Below are 27,654 nucleotides of genomic sequence, written 5' to 3' on the forward strand. Positions count from 1 at the left end.
TATTATTTAACTTATATGCAGAGTACATCATGAGAAACGCTGGACTGGAAGAAACACAAGCTGGAATCAAGATTGCTGGGAGAAATATCAATAACCTCAGATGTGTAGATGACACCACCCTTATGGCAGAAAGTGAAGAGGAACTAAAAAGCCTCTTGATGAAAGTGAAAGAGGAGAGTGAAAAAGCTGGCTTAAAGCTCAACATTCAGAAAACTAAGATCATGGCATCTTGTCCCATCACTTCATGGGAAATAGATGGGGAAACAGTGGAAACAGTGTCAGACTTAATTTTTTGGGGCTCCAAAATCACTGCAGATGGTGACTGCAGCCATGAAATTAAAAGATGCTTACTCCTTGGAAGGAAAGCTATGACCAACCTAGATAGCATATTGAAAAGCAGAGACATTACTTTGCCGACTAAGGTCCATCTAGTCAAGGCTATGGTTTTTCCTTTGGTCATGTATGGATGTGAGAGTTGGACTGTGAAGAAGGCTAAGTGCCGAAGAATTGATGCTTTTGAACTGTGGTGTTGGAGAAGACTCTTGAGAGTCTCTTGGACTGCAAGGAGATCCAACCAGTCCATTCTGAAGGAGATCACCCCTGGGTGTTCCTTGGAAGGAATGATGCTAAAGCTGAAACTCCAGTACTTTGGCCACCTCATGTGAAGAGTTGACTCATTGGAAAAGACTCTGATGCTGGGAGGGATTGGGGGCAGAAGGAGAAGGGGACGACAGAGGATGAGATGGCTGGATGGCATCAATGACTCGATGGACGTGAGTCTGAGTGAACTCCGGGAGTTGGTTATGGACAGGGAGGCCTGGCGTGCTGCGATTCATGGGGTCACAAAGAGTCAGACACGACTGAGTGACGGAACTGAACTGATTTTATTTTAAATTAATTTTATTTTTCATTTCTGTAAGGGAAGCATATTGCGTGTGTGTGTGTGTTAGTCACTCAGTCGTGTCTGACTCTCTGTGACCCCATGGACTGCAGCCTGCCAGGCTTCTCCGTCCGTGGAATTCTCCAGGTGAGAATACTGGAGTGGGTTGCCATTTCCTTCTCTAAGGAATCATATTGGTATTATTGACATTACCTTTTGAGGTAGGTTATATCATCTGTAAATTTCATTTCCTTAAAGGGGTGTTCTAAAATATTTGCTGTGGGGTGTGGAGGAGCATGGGGTCTGAGGTTTAGTACCATCAGACTAAATAGTAGCAGGAACTGAAAATACATCACCGACTCAATGGCATCACCGATTCAATGGACTTGAGTCTGGGTAAACTCCGGGAGTTGGTCATGGACAAGGAGGCCTGGTGTGCTGCAGTCCATGGGGTCGCAAAGAGTCGGACACGACTGACCGACTGAACTGAACTGAGTTGTAATACTGACATTCTTACTGGTGACTTTCGTCTTTCCCAGGATTCCGAACACACCTGGGAGAAGAGCGATGTTTTTAAGAATGGCAACTGTGCCCAAAGGGCAGAGGTCCGAATAGTTTCACGTCTGTAGCGGATACATCTTCCTGTTCCCTGTCCCCGCACCCTGGCCATTCCAATCAGGCTAAGAGCTCCTGGAGAGATGGAATATGTGGTCCAGGGAGGGTGACAAATAACAATTATGAATATAACCGCGCGGGGGTCCTGGATAGAGAGCTGGGGTAAGACCAAGACATTTGGGCTCCCCATCCCAGTCAGCAAATGCATTCGGCGGGTATTCAGGCCGGCAGGGCTCCGGGCAGCAGAGGGCGCTGTGGCGGGAGCTGCGCTAGGCCCTCTGGCGCCTGGCGGTCTCTCGCCTCCTCCCGCGGCTTCCGGAGGGGCTCCCGCGCGCCAGAGGCGGCCGAGACATGGACCGCAACCCGTCGCCACCGCCGCCGAGTCGGGACGAGGACGAGGAGGCTGCGGCCGGGGGGGACTGCATAGGCAGCACGGTCTACAGCAAGCACTGGCTCTTCGGCGTCCTCAGCGGGCTCATCCAGGTGCGGAAACGCGCCTCGAGTGGGCTCCCCCTACTCTCCCCAGGCTGCCGCCCCGCCTCGGGCAGCCCCCCTCCTGCCCCGGGAGCCGCCGTCCCTTCGACGACCCCTCCCCAGGCCCGGCGGCCGGGCCTTACCCCTGGCCTCCAGGCTGTCTACCCGCGGACCCCAAAACTGCCGGGCGCCACTCTTTGTGCCCCTCAGTACAAACGGAAGTGTAACGGTAGGGATGCTGGAATGCTTTTGGTTAGAATGTTTTATTTTTACAAAATTTCCAAATATACGTGACCGTGTAAATGCATTGCTTACATGCAGTGCATGTGATGCGGTGGGTTTTTGCGCCCCTTTGCCGCTGTAGTTTCTGAAGCCCAGGTCGTAATTTATCTGTTTCGAGGACTTTCACTGAGGTAGAATAAATGGGCTTCCTGCAGCTCTAATGTCAAAAGCGCGGTTTGCCCTCCGTGACTTTGGGCAAGTCACGTAACCGACTTCTTTCCTAGTTTCTATAAAGTGGGGTAGTATTTGTATTATTGTTTATAGAGTTAAATAAGATTATGATAGCCAGAGAATGCTTACCGTAGTTTGCCTTATAGGAACCTCTCAATAAATGTGAACGTTCTTCTCATGTTTCCCTAACTTTTCCCTCTGCTTTCAATCACTGTCCTCCGTAGTCCATCTTCTGCACAGCTACCCGAATCATCTAAAAAAAAAAAGTCGTCCATGGGAGTTCTCATAGTTACTGTTGCCTACAGTGGAAAACTCCTATTTCTTAGACGGAAATCCAGGGCTCTTTGCAGCTTTTCCAGATTTATCTGCCCATGGCATGCTAAACTGCTCACCATTCCCCACACATGCTAGGCCTTTTCTTAACTCTGAACTCTTTGTACTTTTCTCTGTCTCCTCTTCTTCAGGATGACAAACTGATTTCCCCTCAGATTTAGCTTCAATATCCCCTCCTAAGAGAAGTTTGGGAAAGCTCCCAGACATAGGTCATGGATCCATCTTTTTTTCACGACTCTGTCCACAATCCAGTGGAATCACTTACCTTTTCTGTTGTGATTATCAGTTTATATGTCTTTTCCCCACTGGATCCTTAACTACTTGGAAGTAAGTAAGTAAATCTTATTTACCTTTATATTTCTACCCCAGTGCCTAGCAGCAGTATTTCCCCAAGGTGCCCCAGGTACTAGTTTTTTAAAATAAGCTTCTTGGAGAAGAAGGTACTTTGAGGATACTAACCTTTGTGACTTCTAAACGATTATGGGATAATATTACTGGAGGAGTGCTGTGGACAGCCTTTATTCATCTCCTTACTTTGTGTTTCTGAAGATGGTTAGCCCTGAAAATGCCAAATCCAGCTCGGATGACGAGGAGCAGCAGATGGAGCTTGATGAAGAAATGGAGAATGAAATTTGCAGAGTATGGGATATGTCCATGGATGAGGTATGGGACTGGAAATGAAGCTGAAAAGACTGTTGAGTAAGGAGATGGTGAATGCTTCAGTCCTTAAGTCTCTGGATTTTATCATGTTTTCACTAAATCTGTTGAGTTGGTCATGTGGTTTTTCTTTTTGATTTGTGAATATGAACTACATTGATTGATTTTCAAGTTACTAAAATGTAGTTTAGAAATTTCATGTATATTCATGAGAGAGATTCATTTCTTTTCATTGTCTGGTTTGGTACCAAGGTAACGCTGTCTTCACAGAATGAGATGGTAAGTTTTCCCTCTTCGCATTTCGGGAAGAGTTTGTGTACAGTTACTATCAATGCTTCCTTAAATATTTGGTGAAATTCACCAGTGAAGCCATCTGATATTGGGGTTTTCTTTGTGGGAAGATTTTGTTTGTTTTTAGTTTTGTGTATATATATATATATGTTACTTTTTAAAAAAATGAGTTTTATTGAGATACAAATCATTACCATAAAACTCACCATTTAGTGGTTGTTAGTATGTTCGGAGAAGGCACTCCAGTACTCTTGCCTGGAAAATCCCATGGATGGAGGACCCTGGTAGGCTGCAGTCCATGGGGTCGCTAAGAGTCCTACACGACTGAGCGACTTCACTTTCACTTTTCACTTATGCATTGGAGAAGGAAATGGCAACCCACTCCAGTGTTCTTGCCTGGAGAATTCCAGGGACGAGGGAGCCTGGTAGGCTGCCGTCTCTGGGGTCGTACAGAGTCGGACACGGCTGAAGTGACTTAGCAGCAACAGCAGCAGTATGTTCGGAGAAGGCAGTGGCACCCCACTCCAGTACTCTTGCCTGGAAAATCCCATGGATGGAGGAGCCTGGTAGGCTGCAGTCAATGGGGTCTCAAAGAGTCCGACACGACTGAGCGACTTCACTTTCACTTTTCACTTTTATGCATTGGAGAAGGAAATGGCAACCCACTCCAGTGTTCTTGCCTGGAGAATCCCAGGGATGGGGGAGGCTGGTGGGCTACCGTCTCTAGGGTCGCACAGAGTTGGACACGACTGAAGCGACTTGGCAGTATGTTGTGGGGAAGACTGTAAATTCAGTTTCTTTAATAGATACAGGGCTGCTCTGGTTACTTTGATAGTTTGTGTTCTTCAGGAAGTTAATCCACTTCATCCAAGTTATTGAATTTATTGGCATAGTAGGAGAAGGCAATGGCACCCCACTCCAGTACTCTTGCCTGGAAAGTCCCATGGATGGAGGAGCCTGGTAGGCTGCAGTCCATGGGGTCGCTAAAAGTCGGACACGACTGAGCGACTTCACTTTCACTTTTCACTGTCATGCATCGGAGAAGGAAATGGCAACTCACTCCAGTGTTCTTGCCTGGAGAATCCCAGGGACAGTGGAGCCTGGTGGGCTGCCGTCTGTGGGGTTGCACAGAGTCGGACACGACTGAAGCGACTTAGCAGCAGCAGCAGCAGCAGCAGTAGTCTGTTATTATCCTTCTAATATATGTAGTGATGGGTCCTTAATCTTCACAGATTTTTCTTTGTTGCTTTACTATTTTCTGCTTCATTGATTTCCACTCTGATCTTTTATTATTTCATTTCTTCTGCTTACTCTGGTTTAATGTGCTCTTCTTTGTATAATTTCTTAAGGTAGAAGCTGAGGTTGTTGATTTGAAATCATTCTTTTTTAATATAGGCATTTAACACTATAAATATTCCTCTAAATATTGCTTTAGAACTGTTGTACAGCTTCTGATATGTTGATATGTTTCATTGCATTTAGTTCAATTGATATTTTCTAATTTTCCTTAATTTTTTTTGGTTAATGAGTTAGCAGTACATTGTTTAAGTTTCAGATATTTGGGGATTTTTCAGCTATCTTTCTATTACTGTGGTTAGTGAACACTCTGACTTCTGTTAAATGTATTGAGACTTGTTTTATGGCCCAGTATTTGATCTGTCTTGGTAAGTGTTCTGTGTTCTCTTAAAAAGAATGTGTATACTCCTGTTGCTGGGTGGTGTCCTGTAAATGTCAGTTTGATCAGGTCGGTTGAGAGTATTGTTCAAGTCTTCTCTGTTTGTCCTCCAATTGTTAAGAAGCTATGGTGTGAAAACATTTTTTTAAAGAAATAAAACTCATTTTTCAAATGAAATGTTAGTGTGAAAACCTCAAATATAAAAAGGTGAAATAGAGCCGCTGTTTGAGATCATGGGTGGAGGGAAGGTCATGCTCTTGGTCTTCTCTTTGTCCCTTGTGGTGGTTCTTGAAGCGCCTCTGGAGAACAGAGCTGCTTGCTGATTCTCTGGGGTAGAGTCCTTCCAGTGAAGCTCATCCCAGCCTTATCCCCTGCCACTCAGTGTCTGAGCAGGGCCAGAGGCTTCCAGGTGCTTCCTGCATTCTCATGTGCTCATGCTCTGCTCATGCAGCTCCCGGCACGGAATGTCCTCCACCCCACAAAATCTTCCCCATCTTTCATGGCCCAGCTCTGATGTCACCTCTCCTGTGATGTCTCCGGAGACACTCCAGGCAGGATTCCTCTCCTCTGCTTTTGTGAAAGCTGTTCATTCTTGTTATTCAGTGATTGTTTTGAGCCTGTTTCTTCTGATAGATTTCAGTTCCTTCTCTTAAAAGCTTAACGTCACTTCTTCAGAGATACCGTCTCTGATATATCTAGAGTAGGCCCCCTTACCTTGGTTTCTAGCACATACCATCTTGTTATCTTCTTTGTAGTACTTAGAATTTATGTATTAATAGATTAGTTGTTTGTATGTTTATTATTTGTTTATACCTCTAGAAGGAAAACTAGATGGGATTGAGACCTTATCCCTAGTATGTCTCCAGAGTTCAGAACAGTGCCTATTACTTGAGTTTTTCAGTAAATATTTTATGAGGACCAAATGAGTGGATGAATACCTAAGAGTTAGAGTTAGGATGGTGTGCTGGCTAAGAGCATGGGCTTGATCAGATTTCAAATTCTGACTTTGTTCTCCTACTTTTTGTATAACCTTGGGCAGGTTATGTAACCTTTTAAACCCTGAGTTTGCTTATTAGTGTAATGATTGTAACTACTACTTAAGATTGTTTTTAGAATTAAATGAGATAGTGTGCAAACCACTTCACTTGGATTTACTGCTTGTTCAATAAATGTTCACTGCTGTTACTATTACTGGCATTGATATTATTAGGCTACCTTGTGCTACTGCAGGAGTCATTAACTGTCATTAAATAAGTAAACCCCTGCATGCTGCAGAGAGATGCGCACTTGACAGACAGCTTGATCACTTAGGGTGGAGAGCATCTGGTGCTGTGACTTTCAGTTTGGAGTATATCTTTGAAGATATTGTTCTGTCTGACCATGATCTCTGAATAAGTATAGTATTTCTCTCCTAGCCAGCAGTCATGCAAGTTACCACGGTTTCATCTGCTTTGAAGGATTACTGCCTTTCTCTTTGAGGGCGTTTTGAAGGGCATTTTCATTTGAGCCACTTATCATGTGTTCTAAGTTAAACTATTGCGAATACACTCCATAGGTTTGGTGAATATCCAAGGCAATAGGCAGCCAGAAGCTTAATTTTATTTCAGTATTTTACAGTGAAAATCTCTACAGCTAATTGATTTAGTTTTGGAGTTCACATTTTTAGTGAGGTTGGGCCACATGTCCACCCCCGGTTCATTCACCTGTATGATGTGTCCGTTTAGGCTCTGGGGTCCAGGCAGACTCTCTAGGCTGAACATGTGAAGCTGTTGCAATTACATTGTGATCAGAATTTTTTCTGTTGAGGATTTTGAAAACAAAAGTTCTGATTTGGGGCATGACCCAATAGGAGCTTTTATCTCTTTTTCTAGTGTTAAGCTCTTAGAAGACAAAAAAAATTATGACTTACTTTTTCCCCCCTTCTCCCATGTTCTAGCATGATACCTGGAATCAGCAATGTGTTTGAATGAATTAATGAGAATTCCTGGTGGGTAGAAAGATCATTAAGATAACTACATCCAAGGCAGAGAAAGGAGGACGGTGCTCTGGAATATCACAGTCACTTCCGATTTGCTTGTGGAATTGTTCCATTGCCTTGAGGCCGGATACCACAGTGCTATCATATTACTTTTGTCTGTTGACACAATTCCTAGCCTTATGCATTTTTTCCCTTGTGCCTGAAGAGAAGTGTATGTGAAATTCATTTTTTTTTAAGGTTGCCTAAGCTATTGGGTTTCAGGAGGAATATTCAGCATCCAAGTTAATAATCACTTTTCTTTTCAGGATGTAGCTTTGTTTCTCCAAGAATTTAATGCTCCTGACATATTTATGGGAGTATTGGCCAAATCCAGATGCCCTCGATTAAGAGTGAGTATGTACATTTCTAAAGCTGCCTCTCTGGAGCAGTGACCTAAGATGCTGGATAGTCTTTCATTTCTCACTTTACTGTTCTGAAGTGGCTACAGATCAGTCTGCAAGTTGTTACCTTCTCTGTATTTTAATTTCCTCATCTGAAAAATGGGGATAATGATGGGACATACCTTGTAAATTATTAATGAAATGGTACATGGAAAGTGCATGGGAATAGTAAGTGCTAAATAAATATTAGTTGTTACTACTGGAGTTAGCGTCTTTAAAAAAATTTTCCCTATCATGTGTTATACATTTTGCTGCCAAAATAATTTTCCTAAAATATTACAGTATGTTGACAACTTTCTTGAGGACCTTCATGACTTCAGATAACTCAAATTAAGTCTAAACTCTTCAACATGACATTTAGGGCCCTTAATCCTGATCCTTTCTATCCGCTGTATTTATCTCACGCTCTCCTCCCACCCTGTGCTACTAATATTGGGTTGGCCAAAAAGTTTGTTTACGGTGTCATGGGAAAACCTGAATGGGCCTTTTGTCTGACCCAGTAACTGTGATAATAGAGGCAGCTTTGGGTGTTAGCTTTTGTTCACTCTGTTGCATTATCCGCTTCCTGTCTTGGCTGACACTGTCCCTCTCATTTGAATGCCGGTCTTGTTTGTACATTCGAGTCCTATCAGTCAGTTATGACTCAGTTCATCCATAAGGTTTCTTCTTCCACAAACTCCTGCCTGCTTTTGATCTTTCTTTTTCTTGTGTTTTTCGTCTCCTCTCAAATACTACTGGACAGTTGTCAGATCAGGGCACAGGCAGTATACTCCCGTGTGCTGCTTCCCTTTTTCTCTTCCCAGACTTCGCTCAGTAAAAGTTGTTGGTTTTTTTTCCAAGTCGTTATTTTTGTATATATGTCTTTCACCTTGTCACCATTGTGACATGTGAAATTTGATTTGGCAGGAAATCTGTGTGGGGATATTAGGTAATATGGCCTGTTTCCAGGAGATATGTGTGTCCATCAGCAGTGATAAAAATCTTGGGTAAGTTTTACTACATAATAACTGTGTTTTTAAACAGACAGATCCATGTTTCGCATCCCTAAGGAAATTCTTATACATAAAAGAGAGGAAAGCGTGGAATGTAGTTCTTCCTTTCTCCTGGTGAGCACACTCTAGGAACTTCACTCCGTGTTGATGATGGTATCTGAGGGCTTCCATACTATTTGTGGACATGATTCAGAATTTAAGCCTGTCTTCAGCATTGGTTGCAGAGGAGCCCGAATCGTCACCCACATGGGATAAGAACCAGTGGGGCAGAGCTTGGAGATGGAGCCCCTGACCAGAGTCCAGAACAGTTCAGGCTCAGGGAATGCAGAGGCACAGAGCTGCAGTCTAAAACAGCTAGACTTGTTGACCACAGTAACCCTGGGAATTGTGACTTAGATGGTGGGTGGATTGGCTTGCCAACAGACTATAGGATACAGGGTTGCCCCTGTGATTCAAAGGCTCTCATGCTTCTCCTTAGAGGATAGGTCTCTTTTTAATTCTGTTAATCAGAATCTTAAAGAAATACATGCCTACAGTAGGTTAAGAAAACTGTTCTAGATTATTTTCAGGAAGAGCTGTAGGGCTTATCACAGGATTCAAGTACCTGGGGCTTCCAAAATAGAGGTTATTACCTCTTCTAGGTGTGGAAGGACTTTAAGATCCTAGTTTAAGGTATTTATTCTTCCATAACTGACAATCATTCGTGGAATAAATGACTCAGGATTATGTTTGGTGTCTAGTGATACCTATTAAAAATCTGAATGAGTAATATTGACGAGTTTTATAAATTTAATTAAATACTTATCTTAAGAATAATATGGAACCGTGTACGTTGCTGATAAGATATACATTTCTTCAACCACTTTGGGACAGTTGGGCATTACCTAGTCAAATTAGAAGATGCACTGTGACCCAGTGATGCCGCTTACAGGTATATGGTAAGAGAAATTGCACACATAAATCAGGATACTCATACAAAAAGTATTATGACTATTGCTTGAAATAGCTCCAAATTGGAATCAACCCAAATGTTCATCAGTAGTAGGCTGGAAAAATAAATTGTTTTATATTCATTCAATGAAATGCTCCACAGCAGTGAATCGGCAGCTACAGGAACAAGATGGATAGATTGTAAAGAGATGGTGTTGGGCAGAAGAGCTCAGATGCGATAGAGTATATATAATATCATTTCTTTCATATAAAGTTCAAAACCAAAATTTATAAGTGAACTATAGGGTAAACCAGGAAACTGATTGCTGGAAAAGTCAGGATAGTACTCATTCTAGGTGGGAAGGAGAACTGTGATTTGTAAAGGGACACAGAGTGGCTACAGAGGTACAGCTCTGTTCTCTGTCTTGCTTTATAATTGTTCCCCAAGTGTAGATTTGCATCTTACTGGTTTTTATGTTTGTAAGCCATTTTTCCACAATTAAAATGCTTAAAAAGCTAAAAATTCTGTTGTGGTGTTTGAAATGAGAGAAGGGAGGCACAGTGGGTTACCGGTTTTGTTTTCGTAGCCAGGTATTGCTGCACTGTTTGCATGATTCAGACCCTCCTACTCTGCTGGAAACAAGCAGGTATGCTTTCTTCTTTTTATGGATTCTCTATACTCGCCCATAAGGGGACCCAGGAGAATAGAGTTGCCCTTTCCCTCTTGAATTTTCTTTACTGTTTTTGAAAGATAGGTATTAAGCTCACATTTTTCACGTAGGTTGTTGCTTACTTGCCTTTCCCAGACAGAAGTGGCCAGTGTCTGGGTTGAAAGAATTCGAGACAATCCAGCTATTTATGATAGTATTTGCTTTATCATGTCAAGTTCAACAAATGGTAAGTCACCATGTAATCTAGAAAAAAAATCTTTAAAATTATATTTAATTTTTAGGAAACCACGTAACTATTTCTAGAGGTCACTTAAAAACTAAGTGTTAGGTGAGAAACTATTTCAGTTCAAGATATAAACTTTCTTCTTAAGAGATACCGATAAATCTCCCACTTGAAGGAACACAAGCAAATTTAAATGAAGGTAGAAAACAGATTGCGCTTGGAATAAGTAATACTTTGATAAGATTTAGCTTTCAAATTTTAGGAATTTTGATTGGATAAGTGACTGCCTTTTGGGCTCTGGTATCTTCCTAAGAGTGATAACTAGATCTTATAGAGCACCAAAACTGTTTTTTGCTAGTCAGTAGAAGATTAATTTATGAATTGATATGCCTATTGGTCAACTCATTCTTAATGCTTTTTGACCTACTTTTTTGGGGGGGGCTACTCCCTGTGGCTTGTAGGATCTTAGTTTCCAAACCAGGGATTGAACCTGGGCCTTTTAGCTTTTTTTGATAAGATTTAGCCTTCAAATTTTAGGAATTTTGATTAGACTTACTGCTTTAAAAATTTTGTTTCTTATTTCAGTATCTCTTTTATTCTCTGCAGTTGACTTGCTGGTAAAGGTTGGGGAGGTTGTGGACAAGCTGTTTGATTTGGATGAGAAGCTGATGTTGGAATGGATTAGAATTGGGGCTGTTCAGGCTCTGGACCAACCCCAGGAAGATTCTGAACAGCAGCCAGCGTTTCGAATTGTGCCGTGTGTACTTGAAGCTGCCAAACAAGTGCGGTAGGTGAGCCCTTCTGTGCAAAATGCTCTGGGAAAACCCCGTTGCTAGAAGCATCCTTACATCACATGTCTTCTTAGTTACCTTTCGGTGGGATGAGTAGCACATAGCTGATCTTTGACAGGTTTGATTCACTACTAATATTGGTGACAGTGTATTTGCTCTTTGCAAGAATCATAATGATTGCAAAATACCTGTTCTAATACTAGTATTACCTAGCAGTAGGCTAAAATCTTATGCAGTTTTGTATAGTTTTATATCAAATGGAAAAGATTTTCTTTGTGCTTTATTTTTTACTGGCCGTGTGACAACTTCTTCCTTTAATGTCAGATATCATTTGTTTTCTTGCTCCTTGCATGTATGTGCCAGTCTCGGTAAGTGACTGCCTTTTGGGCTCTGGTGTCTTCCTTGTAGAGCACCGAAACTGGTTTTTGCTAGTCAGTAGAAGATTAATTTATGAATTGATCTGCCTGTTGGTCAACTCATTCTTAATGCTTTTTGACCTACTTTTTTGGGGGGGCTCCTCCCTGTGGCTTGTAGGATCTTAGTTCCCTGACCAGAGATTGAACCTGGGCTTTCAGCAGTGACAGTGCAGGATTTTAACAACTGGACTGCCAGGGAATTCCAAATAATCCACACTGAAACCTATAAATTTTATGTCTTTTATCCAGGTGAGCATAAAACTCATCATTTTCCCCCAGACCTGCTTCTTCAGTATTCTCAATCTCAATAAATGATGTAATCATTATTCCATTTGGATAATGTGGGAGAACTGTGGAAGCCATTACTGACACTTCCCTATCCCACCCTTTTCCCATGGCCAGTCAACCTCCACACCTTGTTCCTAACTTTCTAAAAATACTTACTTATTTGGCTTTAGCAGGCCTTAGTTGTGGCATGTAGGACCTTTGTTTGCCCCACGCAGACTCACTAGTTGCGGTGTACCAGGCTTAGTTGCCCCTTGGCATGTGGGTGTTGAACTGCTTGGGGATTGAACCTGCATCCCCCACATTGCAAGGCAAATTCTTAACTACTGGACCACCAGGGAAGTCTCTTTTCCTGGCTTTTCTGGAACTTTGTCTGTGCCCCTGCCAGGCTATGATGGACAGTTGCACAGCTGGACAGCTAGCTGTACCATTCTCTTAACCTGAGTTCCCAGCCTCAAGGCTCGCTCTTCCAGGCCTAGACTATAGAGCTGTCTTTCCAGAACATACACTTATCATCTCAGTTTCATGCTTCAGACTCTTCAGTTGCCTTCCTTTGAATGAGGTCCAGATTTTTCTGGCTTACAAGGCCCTATACAGTGCTTCTCCATCCTTATTCGTGTCCTCTGTTTCAGCTACAGGAAATTTCCTTCATTTCTTCAACTGAACCAAGCCACCGTGACTCCAGGCCATTGCACACCATGTTGTCTCTGCCTCCAACATTTCTCTGGCCCTTTCAGGGCAAAATGTTTCTCTTAGGATACATCCCCTGACTCTCCAAACTAAATTAAGTCTGCTACTTGGATATCTTCTAGTGTTACATTCATATCACTTTACTATTATTTATTATCCCTGTAATTATCGTCTTTCCTTTTAGACAGTAAATTTCATGAAGCTAAGGGTGTCGTATATATATCTGTTTTCCCAGCCTCTAACATAGTGCCTACAAGCTGTAGGCACTTATGAACCATCTTTTAGTTGTTCACTATCTTTTCACTTAATTGTGTGGTTAAAGAACTAAGTCTGTGAGTTTAGGAATCCAGATTGTTTATCACAAAAATTATACTTAGCAGGTTTTAGCATTCCCAGCTCAGCGGGTGAGATGATCCTGGGAAGTTTTAAGAACAGCATTATTGTCAGTGCTGGGTGCCGTGGGCCTTACATTCATTCTGTAGAGGTCTCAGTCACTTTTTGTCTGATGATTCAAGTAAACCAGCATGGTGAAGTATCTGTCACCTGGTAGGTTTCTGCATTGTTGCTTTCATGGGCCAAGGTCAAAACGAATTTTTACTTCTTGCCCAGTGTGTGTTGATTGTACTACATAATATTTGTTTTTTGACTGTTTCCTCCATTAGAATGTAAGGACTTTGTCCTGTTCCCTCTTTCATCCTTAGCATGTAGGGCAGTGCCTAGTACCACGATAAATATTTACTGAATAAATGAATGGTCACAATTCCACAGACTGAGAGTTGATTCAGGGCTTTTGCTTTTTATATTTAGCTCTGAAAATCCAGAAGGGCTCGATGTTTACATGCATGTCTTACAGCTGCTCACCACAGTAGATGAAGGAATTCAAGCAATTGGTAAGATGTTGAGTGGGGGAGCACAATAGTTATTCATTTAAGTGTTTTCTGTTTTTTAATTATTACTTTCTTCATCATCTTTATCAAGTACAGTGTCCAGATACTGGAAAAGACACTTGGAATTTACTTTTTGATCTGGTGTGCCATGAATTCTGCCAGTCTGATGATCCGCCCATCATACTGCAGGAACAGAAAACAGTGCTGGCCTCGGTTTTTTCAGTGTTGTCTGCCATCTATGCTTCCCAGACTGAACAGGAGTATCTAAAGATAGGAAAAGGCAAGTGTAATTTTAGTTCACTAAGTTAAACTCTGGTTCATCAGAGGTCTTTGTTGTTCATTTTATTCCTTTTCCCATTTTTTTTGGTGCTTTTATTCCCTTGAATAAAAAATACCACATGCTCAACACACAAAAAAATTAAATTTATAACAGGAAATCTAGTGCTTGTAATCTGACCATTCAGAGATAACTACTATACACTCACATCCATTAGTATTTTTTTTTTCCCCTGTTTTTTAGGCAGCTTTTTTCATTGAGAAATAAAAATGAATATTTTCCTCTGCAAACACATGGTCTTTCACAGAGTAATTTTTTATGACTAATACAATTAAATCCATGACCCATCTAGAATTTATTCTGGTGTTACATGTGAGATGTGGTTTCACATTTTTTCCGGATGGCTGCCTGGCTGTCTCAACATTGGTGAGTGAATAAACCAGTTTACCCACACAGATTTGAAAGATCATTGTTACTGTGTTTTATATTTCCATATATACTTGATTCATTTTTGTTGCTCTATTCATATATTCATAGCAATAGTGTTTTAATTATTAAGAGTTTATGTTTTGATACCTAGGAGGGCTAGTCCTCCTTCATTCTAATATTTCAGTGTGTTTTTGACTCTTATTCTTTTTTTTTTAACACTGAATTAGATTGACAACTTCCAAACAAAACCAAACCAAAATGTCTTCTTGACTTTTTTGATTGAGATGTTAAATTTATAGAGTATCTGAGAACATGTGCTTTTCCATTTGTTTAGTAATGTTTTATGAGTTTTATGTCTTATGTCTCTCAGTAATGTTTTATGATTTTTTTCATACAGATCTTCATATTTCTTATTAGGTGTATTCGCAAATATTTTGTGTGTTGCTGTTGTCTGTGGTATTGTCCACTGATTGCTGTTGGAATACATGAGGACTGTTGGGTTTCTGTGTATTAATTTTCCATCTGTTGCTTACTCACTAAGTCATGTCAGCTGTTTGCAACCTCATGGACTGTAGCCCGCCAGGCTTCTCTGTCCTTGGGGTTTCCCAGGCAATAATACTGGAGTGCATTGCCATTTCCTTCTCCAACTGAATTCTCTTAGTGGTTGTTCCAGTGGTAATTTTGGACTTTATCTGACACTCCTTTTAGTTGAACCTAGATGTTTTTTCACTTTTCTACTTCTTTGTTATTTAATGGATTGCCTTATACCTCTGGGGTTATGTCATAATGGTGATCTTTACCTTTTTCCTGACTTTAATTGGCCATGATTCTAGAGCTTCATTAATCCTGATGCTGTTTTAGGGTTAAGCTATTTATGTTGTATCATTTGAGGAGATACTAATCCAGTTTTATTTTATTCAGTTCAGTTCAGTTCAGTTCAGTCGCTCAGTCGTGTCCGACTCTTTGTGACCCCATGAATCGCAGCTGCCAGGCCTCCCTGTCCATCACCAACTCGTGGAGTCTAACCAAACCCATGTCCATCGAGTCGGTGATGCCATCCAGCCATCTCATCCTCTGTCGTCCCCTTCTCCTCCTGCCCCCAATCCCTCCCAGCATTAGGGTCTTTTCCAGTGAGTCAACTCTTCACATGAGGTGGCCAAAGTATTGGAGTTTCAGCCTCAGCATCAGTCCTTCCAATGAACACCCAGGACTGATCTCCTTTAGGATGGACTGGTTGGATCTCCTTGCAGTCCAAGGGACTCTCAAGAGTCCCTTGAACAACAGTTCAAAAGCATCAATCCTTCGGTGCTCAGCTTTCTTCACCGTCCAACTCTCACATCCATACATGACTACTGGAAAACCATAGCCTTGACTAGACGGACCTTTGTTGGCAAAGTGATGTCTCTGCTTTTGAATATGCTATCTAGGTTGGTCATAACTTTCTTTCCAAGGAATAAGCATCTTTTAATTTCATGGCTGTGATCACCATCTGCAGTGATTTTGGAGCCAAGAAAAATAAAGTCTGACATTGTTTCCACTGTTTCCCCATCTATTTCCCATGAGGTGATGGGACCAGATGCCATGATCTTAGTTTTCTGAATGTTGAGTTTTAAGCCAACTTTTTCACTCTCCTCTTTCACTTTCATCAAGAGGCTTTTGAGTCCCTCTTCACTTTCTGCCATAAGGGTGGTGTCGTCTGCATACCTGAGGTTATTGATATTTTTCCAAGCAATTTTGATTCCAGCTTGTGCTTCTTCCAGCCCAGCATTTCTCATGATCTAATCTGCATATAAGTTAAATAAGCAGGGTGACAAATATACAGCCTTGACATATTCCTTTACCTATTTGGAACCAGTCTGTTGTTCCATGTCCAGTTCTAACTGTTGCTTCCTGACCTGCATACAGGTTTCTCAAGAGAAAGGTCAGGTGGTCTGGTATTCCCATCTCTTTCAGAATTTTCCACAGTTTATTGTGATCCACACAGTCAAAGGCTTTGGCATAGTCAATAAAGCAGAAATAGATGTTTTTCTGGAACTCTCTTGCTTTTTCTATGATCCAGTGGATGTTGGCAATTTGATCTCTGGTTCCTCTGCCTTTTCTAAAACCAGCTTGAACATCAGGAAGTTCACAGTTCACGTATTGCTGAAGCCTAGCTTGGAGAATTTTGAGCATTACTTTACTATTGTGTGAGATGAGTGCAGTTGTGCAGTAGTTTAAGCATTCTTTGGCATTGCCTTTCTTTGGGATTGGAATGAAAACTGACCTTTTCCAGTCCTGTGGCCACTGCTGAGTTTCCCAAATTTGTTGGCATATTGAGTGCAGCACTTTCACAGCATCATCTTTCAGGATTTGAAAGAGCTCAACTGGAATTCCATCACCTCCACTAGCTTTGTTCTTTTTCAAGTGTCTTTTTTGCATTTATGGATTAGTTACCTGACTGAAGAGATGACATTGAGTACAAATGTGAGGGAAGTAATGAAGTGACTAATGTGAATACTTGGGCAGAAAGCATTCCAGACAGAACGGCAAGTGTAAAAGCCCTGAATTAGAAGTATGCCTGGTATATTTGAAGAAGAGCAATGAAGTGTATATGGTTGGGATAGGACCACATGGGAAAGAGAAATAGCACCTGGGGCCAGAGAGGTAATGGGGGTTGGGTAGAGAGGGCTTGATTTTGTGTTTTGCTCTGAATGAGCTAGGAAACTGTGGGAGTTTTAAGCAGAGGATGGACAGACATGAGCAGACTTTAACAGGCTTTCTGTGGGGGCAAAAGGGAGACTAGTTAGGAGGCTGCTGTGAACTTGAGGCAAGAGGTGGTATAATTTGATTAAGGTAATGGGGAGGTGGTGGGGAAAAATAGTCAGATTCTGATCGTTTTTATATAGTGCCAAGATTTGCCGACTAGTAGAATGAACGTTAGAAAAGTCAAGTTCTGTCTGGCATTTTTGTGCGAAAGAATTGCCATTTACTAAGGTAGAAAAGACTGGCTTTTAAACCTAGTAAGGTTGAGATGTCGACTCCATGACCAGCTGGAGCAGTTGAGCTGACAGTCTTGAGTCTAGAGCGGAGAAGAGAGGCCTGAGCTGGACTATAAATGTTGGCGTTGTCAGCTGTTATGCTTATTAGGTCTTCCATAAACCTTAGTTACTTCTTTCGACTTGATTTGATATGAAAAGAGGGAAAATTAATACTTTACTGCCAATATGTTTGCCCTTTTCATCGTTTGTAGTTTAATGAATGTTGATGGCATATTGTTTAGTATAGAGACATTCATTATAAATTGTCCATCTTTGTCTCCCATAATACTTACTTTTTTTGCTCAAATCCTGTTATATCAGATATAAAGTTCATATCCCCTGTTTTCCTTTTGTTTGCATTTGCCTCTGATACCTTTGTCTATATTATTTTTTTCAGCCTTTCTGAATACTTTGCTTTAGATGTGTTCTTTCTTTTCAGTAAATGAGTTAAACCATTTAAATATGTTGATAGTTATGTTTGATCTGAATATTGTCATATTTCTCATGATGTACATTTATATTGAAATACTTCAGCATATGATTTATTTGCTTTGTTTTGTGAGTATATTTGAGATTTAATAAGGTTAATAACTATAACTGTCTCAAAATACAATTATAATGCCCCTCATTTAAAAAAAATCCTTAAAATCTGATAAAGCATATATCTCCATGTTGACTATTTTTTATCCATTTCCCTGGTATTTTCAAACTACAAACTTAAATCTTGAGGGAGGAGGCAGTTCCTGAATTATATTTTTTGATATCTATTCTTTTTCATCATTTTGGGTTTCTTTTTCAATCTGTTTTATTCATTTGCTTATTTGAGAGTATAAAAACGTAAGCCTCTTGAAGTCTGAGGCCTTGACAATTTTGTTTACCGCCATATCTACAGTACCTAAAATACAGTGGTGTCTAGTATTAGTAGGTGTTCAGTACATGTGCAGGAATGAATGAATGGTAACCAAATTTAACTGGCTGATTCCTTGCGCCTTGATTTGTTTATACAGTGGATCTTCCTCTAATTGACAGCCTGATTCGTGTCTTACAAAATATGGAACATTGTCAGAAGAAACCAGAGAACTCAGTGGAGTCTAACACAGAAGAAACTAAAAAGTCTGATGTAACCCAAGAGGATTTCCACTTGAAAATCTTGAAGGATATTTCATGTGAATTTCTTTCTAATATTTTCCAAGTGTTAACAAAGGTAGGAGAAAAGTATAAATGCTTTCTTCCGCAAAAGAAAGTATGGATTACTTTCTGCTCTCAAATTTTATTGTTAGTGTTTTTATTTTTTAATTTTACATAAATTTGGGGAAATAGGGAAAGAAGAAACTTATCACTATAAGTTTATACTCAAACTAACAGCTGACGTAAATTGGTATATTTGTTTATGTGCTTTTCATATACTTCTCACCAGTTATACAATTTTTAAAGGCCACTCTTTTCACTTAACATTATAAGCACTTTTCCTGACTCCACATCAATACACTGAAAAAATTTTCACTGAGAACCAGTTTGTTTAATACTCAATTTGCCAAAAAATCGGTTTTCAAAATTTACTGTAAACTTGTCTTAAGAAGTATTCTTCCTGAATATGTGCAGGATTGTTAGCATATTCTTTCTTTGAGCATATTCTTTCTCAGTTCAGTTCAGTTCAGTTGAGTCCCACTCCTTGCGACCCCATGAATTGCAGCACACCAAGCCTCCCTGTCCATCACCATCTCCCAGAGTTTACTCAAACTCACGTCCATCGAGTCGGTGATGCCATCCAGCCATCTCATCCTCTGTCATCCCCTCTTTCTCCTGTCCCCAGTCCTTCCCAGCATCAGAGTCTTCTCCAGTGAGTCAACTCTTTGCAAGAGGTGGCCAAAGTACTGGAGTTTCAGCTTTAGCATCATTCCTTCCAAAGAACACCCAGGGCTGATCTCCTTTAGAATGGACTGGTTGGATCTCCTTGCAGTCCAAGGGACTCTCAAGAGTCTTCTCCAACACAACAGTTCAAAAGCATCAATTCTTTGGTGCTCAGCTTTTTTCACCATCCAGTCTCACATCCATACATGACTACTGGAAAAACCGTAGCCTTGACTAGACGGGCCTTTGTTGGCAAAGTAATGTCTCTGCTTTTGAATATGCTATCTAGGTTGGCCATAACTTTTCTTCCAAGGAGTAAGCGTCTTTTAATTTCATGGCTGCAGTCACCATCTGCAGTGATTTTGGAGCCAAGAAAAATTAAGTCTGACACTGTTTCCACTGTTTCCCCATCTATTTCCCATGAAGCCATGTATTTTAGGAAGAATATATTTATGCATGCAGTTATGAAGATCATATTCATTGATGCTTTTAAGAAGAGTATTCCTTAAAACAAGCTTTAGTTATTCTGATGATTTGTATTTTTGGTGATTTATCATGCTTCCCTTTTCCAGATTTGGGATTATTACCTTAACATAGATTTTCAGAAGCTAAATGGCTGGGTTTGACATGATAAATGTAAAGATGACTGAGGCATAAATGGCTATATATTGCCAAAATGCTCTTGACATGTGAAAAATGTTGATTTTACTTGATCCTTGTTGTTGTGTATTATAATTTTTATTTCAAGTAAAATGCAACAGATGGTATATTGCACCTTATTTTGGTTGCATTTTTTTTTATTATTCAGTTCAGTTCAGTCACTCAGTCGTGTCCGACTCTTTGCGACCCCATGAATTGCAGCACGCCAGGCCTCCCTGTCCATCACCAACTCCCAGAGTTTACCCAAACTCATGTCCATTGAGTCGGTGATGCCATCCAGCCATCTCATCCTCTGTCGTCCCCTTCTCCTCCTGCCCCTAATCCCTCCCAGCATCAGGGTCTTTTCCAATGAGTCAACTCTTCACATGAGGTGGCCAAAGTACCAGAGTTTCAGCTTCAGCCCTTCCAGTGAACACCCAGGACTGATCACCTTTAGGATGGACTGGTTGGATCTCCTTGCAGTCCAAGGGACTCTCAAGAGTCTTCTCCAACACCACAGTTCAAAAGCATCAATTCTTTGGTGCTCAGCTATCTTCACAGTCCAACTCTCACATCCATACAGGACTACTGGAAAAACCTTAGCCTTAATAATTTTTTATTATTAGTGAGATTGAATATCTCTCCATATATTTGTATATTATTTGTGTTTCCTGCTTTATAAACTTATCCATCTTGATTTTTGTATGAACTCCTTGGGTAACTCTATATCTTTTGCATATTTGTTACAAGTATTTTTCCCATTGTTTGTTGTTGTTTTTGTTTTTTTGGAGGGAGGGATGTAGGTGTTTCTTAATTTTTATGTGATAAGAATATGGGAAGAAAGTGGGCTGAGAATAAACCAGGGATATGTCTTGAAAATTCTGATATGCCATACTTAATGGAATTTGGACCTAACCTTGAGGAAACTGGGGAATTACTAGAGTTTTTTTTTTGAAGCATCAAGTGATATGACCTGTTTAGAAAGATTCCTCCAGAAGTAGTAGAGGATTAGAATGAGTTGAAGCTGCAAGACAGGAGACCAACCAATAGGTTCTTGTGGCTGGTAATCCTCAAGGAAAAAATTGTGAGAGCTTAGACAGTGGAAGAGTGGATGGAGAGCAGGGGTGAGATGAGAGAGATTTAGCAGAGTAGAACTAAACACTTAGGTGGAGGGGCTAGCAGCAGAGGAGGACGTCTTGGCGATACCCTACGTTTTGGTTGTACAGCAGGCCTCGGGGGTGGTGGTGCCTTCAGTGGAGCACATGTTTGGGTTTGACAAGGAGAAATGATGGCGGGTTCAGTTTGGAACATTTGACATGCCTGTAGGATCAGTGGGGAACTGGATACACTGATTTGTATTTATTCGCCAGATGTAGCTTTAGAAATTTTCCTTTTTTTGATAACAGATCTTTTTATTTATTTGTTTTAGGAGACTGTAACTCAGGGACTAAAGGAGGGCCAGTTAAGCAAACAGAAGTGTTCCTGTGCATTTGAAAATCTTCTTCCTTTCTATAGCCCTGTGGTGAGTATGAGTAAATGTATAGGTGGCCGAGTTTCAGGGGATTACTCCGTAAAATGTTTTAAGTACTAAGCACTTGATCTCTGAGGCCTTTGTGCAGAAAGAGTGCATATACTGCACATGACTCGGTGCCTTTGTCAGATAGATGACTGCTGGATAATTCATGGCACTAGCCTGAGCAACAGAGGGATCAACCCTGAATTTATAGTATCCTTTTCTGTTGTAGCATATATACTAATTAAAAATAAGATTCTTAGATCGGTACAGTCAGTAGGTTTTTATGGTCCTTCAAATTACATTGCATTTGCTACCATTAGAGGCAATTTCAAAATAATGTTTTTTGAGAAAAATGGAATGTGGAATGTGGGAGTGAGGAAGTGGGTCAGAAAGGAGGATGATAATATAACTGGTAATGGACCCTCAAGGGGAATCAATAGGAGGAGAAATATTGGTTTAAAAATAAACGAGGGGACTTCCCTTGTGGACCAGTTGGATAAGAATCCTCCTGACAATGCAGGGGACATGGGTTCAAACCCTAGTCTGGGAAGATTCCATATGCCTCAGAGCAACTAAGCCATGCGCCACAGCTACGGAGCCAGTCCTCTAGAGCCCGTGAGCCATAACTGCTGAGCCTGAGTGCCCTAGAGCCACATGCCGCAACTGCTGAGCTCGCCCGCATAGAGCCTGCACTCCATAACAAGAGAAGCCACTGCAGTGAGAAACCCCTGCTTGCCGCAACTGGAGAAAGCCCTCACACAGCAGCGGAGTCCCAGCACAACCAAAAACAAATAAAAGTAAAAGTAAACGAAGTGATAAGGGCTGGGCATTTCCTTGGTGTTTCAGAGGACTATCTAGGAAGTACTATTCTTGTTATCTGACGATCTGTTACCATTTATTTTCCATTGGACTATTTAGAAGACATAGAGCGTTTTTATAGACTGTAGTCTGTATCTTTTAAGGTATCTTTTCCTCTGCTTATTTTTATTTGATTTTTTTGTTTAACTCACAGGTGGAAGACTTTCTCAAAATCCTCCGTGAAGTTGATAAGACTCTTGCTGGTAACCTGGAGGAAAGCTTCCCAAGTCTGAAGATTCAGACTTAAAAACTATTAGAATCCTCTGCCCAAGAAATGGACTCGCTGACTGTTGAAATTGACTCGCTGACTGTTGAAATTGACAAATAGGAAATATTGCACCATTATTGTTTGGTATTATACTCATGCCCTTCTCCTCCAGCCTTATCTCATTTTTGTTTGGCATTGAAATATTTTCACTACCATCAAACATCATCTCCCTCCCCTCCTTTTTTTTTGTTGTGTGTGTGTTGGTTGTATAGTATTTGTCTTCAGATAAAGAAAACAAAATTATTATAGAGGTCCTTTTTAGAATATTTGAGAGGTCACTGAGGATTTTCTTCATAACTCAATTTGATTTTTACTCAGAATTTTGTATTCATATCTGCTGCAAGTGCATTCAGCTGCACTAGTAGAAAACCCTACTACAGTAGCTTAATCTGTTAACTTGTATGTATTTTATGCAATAAGAAGTCCAGAAGTGTGCAGTCCAGCCCTGATAAGGTGGCTCAGGGACCATGACTCCTTTTATCTCTATGTGATCTGCCGGGTAGACCTTTGTGTTCATTATTGTTGTCTTTTGGTTAAAGGGACTATAATATCTCTGGTCCTTTCTTTCACATTCATGGAAGTAAAAAGAGAAAGAGGCCAAGGGGCTTTCTCTTAACAAATCTTTACTTTTTATTTAGAAAAGATAGCTCTCCCTGGCCAGAACCGTGTCTTATGTCTGTCCCTAATTGCAGGTATTTGAAATTAAGTACTTGTTTTCTTTCTGGCCTCTATAGGAGAGAAAGGCAAGAGAGAAGGGAGATAGTATACCCAGTTCATGGTGTTTGCCGCAATATGCAAACCTTTCTATCCATTTTAATTGTATTGATTCCATGCTAGGTTGTTAGTAACAATCAAAAGCAACTACTAGTTTAGCTTTGTTACAGTTCAGGTTTTTTCCAGTGTTTTACGTATGAAGATGAAAATGCTAACATTCTGATGAAAGCACATTAGCAAAATTATCTGGTTTAATTTCAGAAAACGATTTTCTTGAGTGACTTCAGATAAGTTAAGATTGAGGAAGTTTCATAACTTGGTTGTTTACAGACTGTTATACGTGATTTTCCTGTCACACTGTATCATTTAGTGTAGTGCTTCCTAATGAAACGTATTCCGAGAATCAACCAGGTAGACTTATAGGAAGTACCCAGTTTGTATTATTTCAGTTACTGAAAGTGGACTTTTAGTAGATTTTCAGAAAATAGCAGTTATGAATGAAAAAGCCAGCTTTTAAAGCCTCTCTTCTGGTATAGCCTCTTCTCAGTCTGTTGCAGAATCTTTTAAATTTTTAATCTTTAAAGCATTAGTCTTGCCTGACACTTTGTATTCTTTCCTTGAATGACCTTTGCTGATAAAACACAGGGTTTTCCTGTGCTGTTTGTAAGAGATATAGCATTTCCAGTTTGGGGGTAATTTTAGTGTTGAAAGTACCCTGCCAAAAAGAATTGAACTGTGAAATTAAAATCATATCGATTAAACTCTTAGTTGGTAGGTTTGCTTTATGTATATTTGTATGTCTTTGGTGGTAGCCTGTCTGCCAAGTGGAATGTGACTTTAATGTGAGCTTTTAAAGGCACCTATGTAATCACTTCTACCGGTGCGCCAGTGGTAAAAATTCTACTTCTGTTATCTCTTAAAGTTTAAGGGTAAAGATGCAAAGAAGCCTATTAAGAGTAATACTCCAAGTTATTGTCATGTTTAACGTCAGTGTATAAATTCGCATTCTCTTTTCCTGAGGGCACATTTTAAAAGGGGGAGCACAGGAACCTTGGGTGTCTGAACAAAACAGTGCCATTCAGAGTGGCCAGGTTACAGAGGGAGAAAAAGGATACATGGGGGGAGGCTCGGGATGTCCATGTTATTTTCTACTTCCATTTCTGCCTTGAACCTGCCTTATTGATGCTTCTTGCTATTATAACATTATGAAGTGGTGCATATTTTCATAGTACTTCGATATGTTTGAAAACTTCCTAAATCTGTAAATTATAATAAATAGTTTTTTTTAAGTGAGCAATGTTAAAACTTTTTTTTAAAATGCTACACAGTTTGAAGAGTTTACCAAAAATTAACACTTATATCAATTACAGTGATATTTTAAAATGGTGCTTTCTGCAGAAGCAGGTTCAGGGCTGGACTCTGAAAATCATGTAACTTGCAAGGCTGAAGACCCTATTTGGGGGCAGCCAGTCATATTTATTGTCTACTATGTACCAGGTGTTCTAAATATTAGGAAGACAGCAGCCAACTTAACGGACAGGATATGCATACTGGAAATTTTGTAGTGGACAAAGAGACATGAATCTGGCCAAGTGGAGCTCACATTCTAGAGTCTTCTGTGGAGTAACAGGGGAAGAAATGGTCCTGCATAGAAGAACAGAAGGGTCACTCAGCCTGGAGCAGAGCAGATCATTGTCCACAGTTCACCTCTCTGTGTCCATTCTCTTGCCATGGCTTCTTGGTGACTGGAGTGTGTTTCTCTGCCCTTTGATTTTGAGCTTGGCCAAGGCGTTTTGCTTCAGCCAATTGAACATTAATATAAGCAGTCTAAATACACCCGTCTTTTTAAAGGCTGTATAGTATTCCATTGTGTGTATATGCCGTATTCTCTTCCCCGTCAGTGGGCACTTAGGTTGCTTCTGTGTCTTGGCTTTGTGGAGAGTGCTGCAGTGAACATGAGGGTGAAGCTGTCTCTTCGAGATCCTGGTTTCAGTTCCTTTGGTTAGATACTCAGAAGTGAGATTGCTGAAGTGTAAGTAACTTAGCTAAGAAAACGGTTAATTCATCCCCTCTCCCAACTCTTTTTTCCTAAAATAATGATTTTTTTTCCATCTTTGTCAGGATAAGGCTGATCTGGAGCATACTAGCCCTGATCACCTTGCCGTGGTATTATTGAGATGTCACTTTCAGTTTACATTCCTTCCAACAGTGTACAAGGGTACCTTTTTCTCCACATGCTCAGTAACACTTATCTTTCATTAGTGTATGTAGATAATAGCCACCCTAACTGGTGTGAAGTGGTAATCTCATTTTGGTTTTGATTTGTGTTTCCCTGGTGATTAGCGGCGTTGAGCACTTTTTCATATAGGTGTCAGCCATTCACATCTTCATTGGTGAAATGTCTATTCAGTTCCTTGGCCAAATTTTTAATCAGGTTGTTTGTGAAGTTTTTTTTGCTAGTGAGTTGCAGATTTCCCATTATATTGTAATATTAACTCTTTATCAAATATATGGCTTAAAAATATTTTTTCCCTTTCTGTAGGCTGCCTATTCATTTTGTTGATTGCTTCCTTTGCTATGCAGAATAGTTTGATGTAGGCCCACTTGTCTGTTTTTGGCTGTGCTCTTGGATCATATCCAAGAAATAATTACAAAGACTACTATCAAGAAGCTTCCCTCCATGTTTTCTTCCCAGAGTTTTTACAGTCTAAGTTTTACATTTATGTTTTTATCCATTTTGAGTTATTTTTTATGTATGATGTAAGAGAGGTACATTTTCATTCTTACACACACGGACACCCAGTTTTCCCCAGCACTACTTACTGAAGAGACTGTCCTTCCCCCATGGTATCTTCTTGCCACCTTTGTCAAAGATTGGTTGCGTGTGTATGGGTTTCTTTCTGGGCTCCATTCTATTTTTTTGGTCTATATGTCTGCTCTTAAAACAATCCCACTTAGAGTAGCATCAAAAAGGCAGTGAAAGACTTAGACACTGAAAAATTATAAAACACTGACAGAAGAAATTAAGGCAGACACAAATGAAAAGATATCCATGATCATGAATTCTAAGAATTAATATTGTTAAATTGGCCATACTATGCAACATAATCTACAGGCTCATTGTAGCACTTATCAAAATCCTGATTTTGTTTACGGAAATAGAAAAAAAATCATAAAATTTGTGTGGAAACATAAAAGACACCTAATAGCCAAAGCAGTTTTGAGCCAAAAAAAAAAAAACAAAGCTGGAGACGTCATGTGTCATGATTTCAAAATATATTGCAAAGCCTTTTAAGTTTTCTTGAATGAGATCTGAAAAGTCTCAAGTATCTGAAAATTCTGCAACCGCATTTATTTTTCACTATATTAAGTGAAATATACAATATTTGAAACTTTACTGCAAACATGATTTGTACTAGAACATCAAGAGCTCTTTAGTGGCAGCTTTAACTATGTGCCTCTTGCTGCCTCTAAATACGTTTCCTTGCGAAATGATTTTAAATTAACTTTTAAACACCAGGTTCCGTGTTCTACTGCTAAGGCTACAGCATGTATTTATAAAAACATTTCTGCTCACTAGGACACCTAGTTAATTACATACTGAGCTTGTATCAATATTGGGCTTGGTGACCTGCAGGCTGTTTAGAAGTGGGAGGCTTAGGAGACCATCTGCCCATCTCTGCCATTGGAAATGCTTTTCTCTGTTACTGTAATGAAATCACTAAAATCATTTCCTGTTTCCAGTCCTTGTTCAGTTCTTCTATCTATTGTCAATAAGAGGATATTAAAAGACTCAGGAAAGTCCACATGTCCTTTTCATCCTGGTCCATAATGTGGCAAGTGTCTTTGTGTTTTAGTATTGGAAATAATAAATAATGACGTCAAGTCTATTGTAATAAAAGAAGCCTGCTTATTAAACTCTTTCTTTTCCTTTGACATCACGGCATCTGTTTATAATTTTATGGGTTTTCCCGCTTACCATTCAGGGTTTATATGATTACATGAGAAATTGAAACATTTTAGGGAACAGTCCCTAAACTGACAATTTCCTGCTTGGTCAGGCCCGTTGTGCATGCAGACTCCAGCAGTGAGACAGTGGAAGAAAGGACAGGGAGGCTTTCTGTATTCTGAAGGAGCTTGACTTCCTGAAGTTTGGGCTTGCTTCCACGAAGGAGTGTATGTTTTGAAAGCAAGGCGTGTGGGTTAGTGGGGAATGTATATTTATCATAGTCCACAGTTCAAGAATATATATATGTAGACATACGGCTTTATTATAAGTCACTCAGTCAATGTAGGATCATGTAATTTTATTTTGAATGGCTCTTTCTGACCCTATACCGTTTGAAGAAATTGGCATCTTTGGAAGTTAACTCTCCTAGGACCTGTGTCTGGGAAGGCTGGTGG

The 27,654-nt window shown here is 40.3% G+C and overlaps 1 protein-coding gene across 1 annotated transcript; it reads left to right on the forward strand.

The window, feature by feature from the left end:
• The first annotated feature begins 1,805 nt into the window (after positions 1-1,805).
• Positions 1,806-27,186, forward strand: SAAL1 (serum amyloid A like 1). The gene is made up of 12 exons (XM_004016582.6): positions 1,806-1,978; positions 3,305-3,418; positions 7,662-7,745; positions 8,703-8,782; positions 10,306-10,365; positions 10,500-10,615; positions 11,219-11,399; positions 13,602-13,684; positions 13,773-13,961; positions 18,412-18,608; positions 21,324-21,416; positions 22,423-27,186. The coding sequence occupies exons 1-12, from the start codon at positions 1,847-1,849 to the stop codon at positions 22,513-22,515; spliced, it is 1,422 nt and encodes a 473-aa protein (XP_004016631.4). The 5' UTR covers positions 1,806-1,846; the 3' UTR covers positions 22,516-27,186.
• Positions 27,187-27,654: the final 468 nt, after the last annotated feature.

Source organism: Ovis aries, chromosome 15 (genome assembly GCF_016772045.2).
Source record: "Ovis aries strain OAR_USU_Benz2616 breed Rambouillet chromosome 15, ARS-UI_Ramb_v3.0, whole genome shotgun sequence".
Taxonomy (NCBI): Eukaryota; Metazoa; Chordata; class Mammalia; order Artiodactyla; family Bovidae; genus Ovis; species Ovis aries.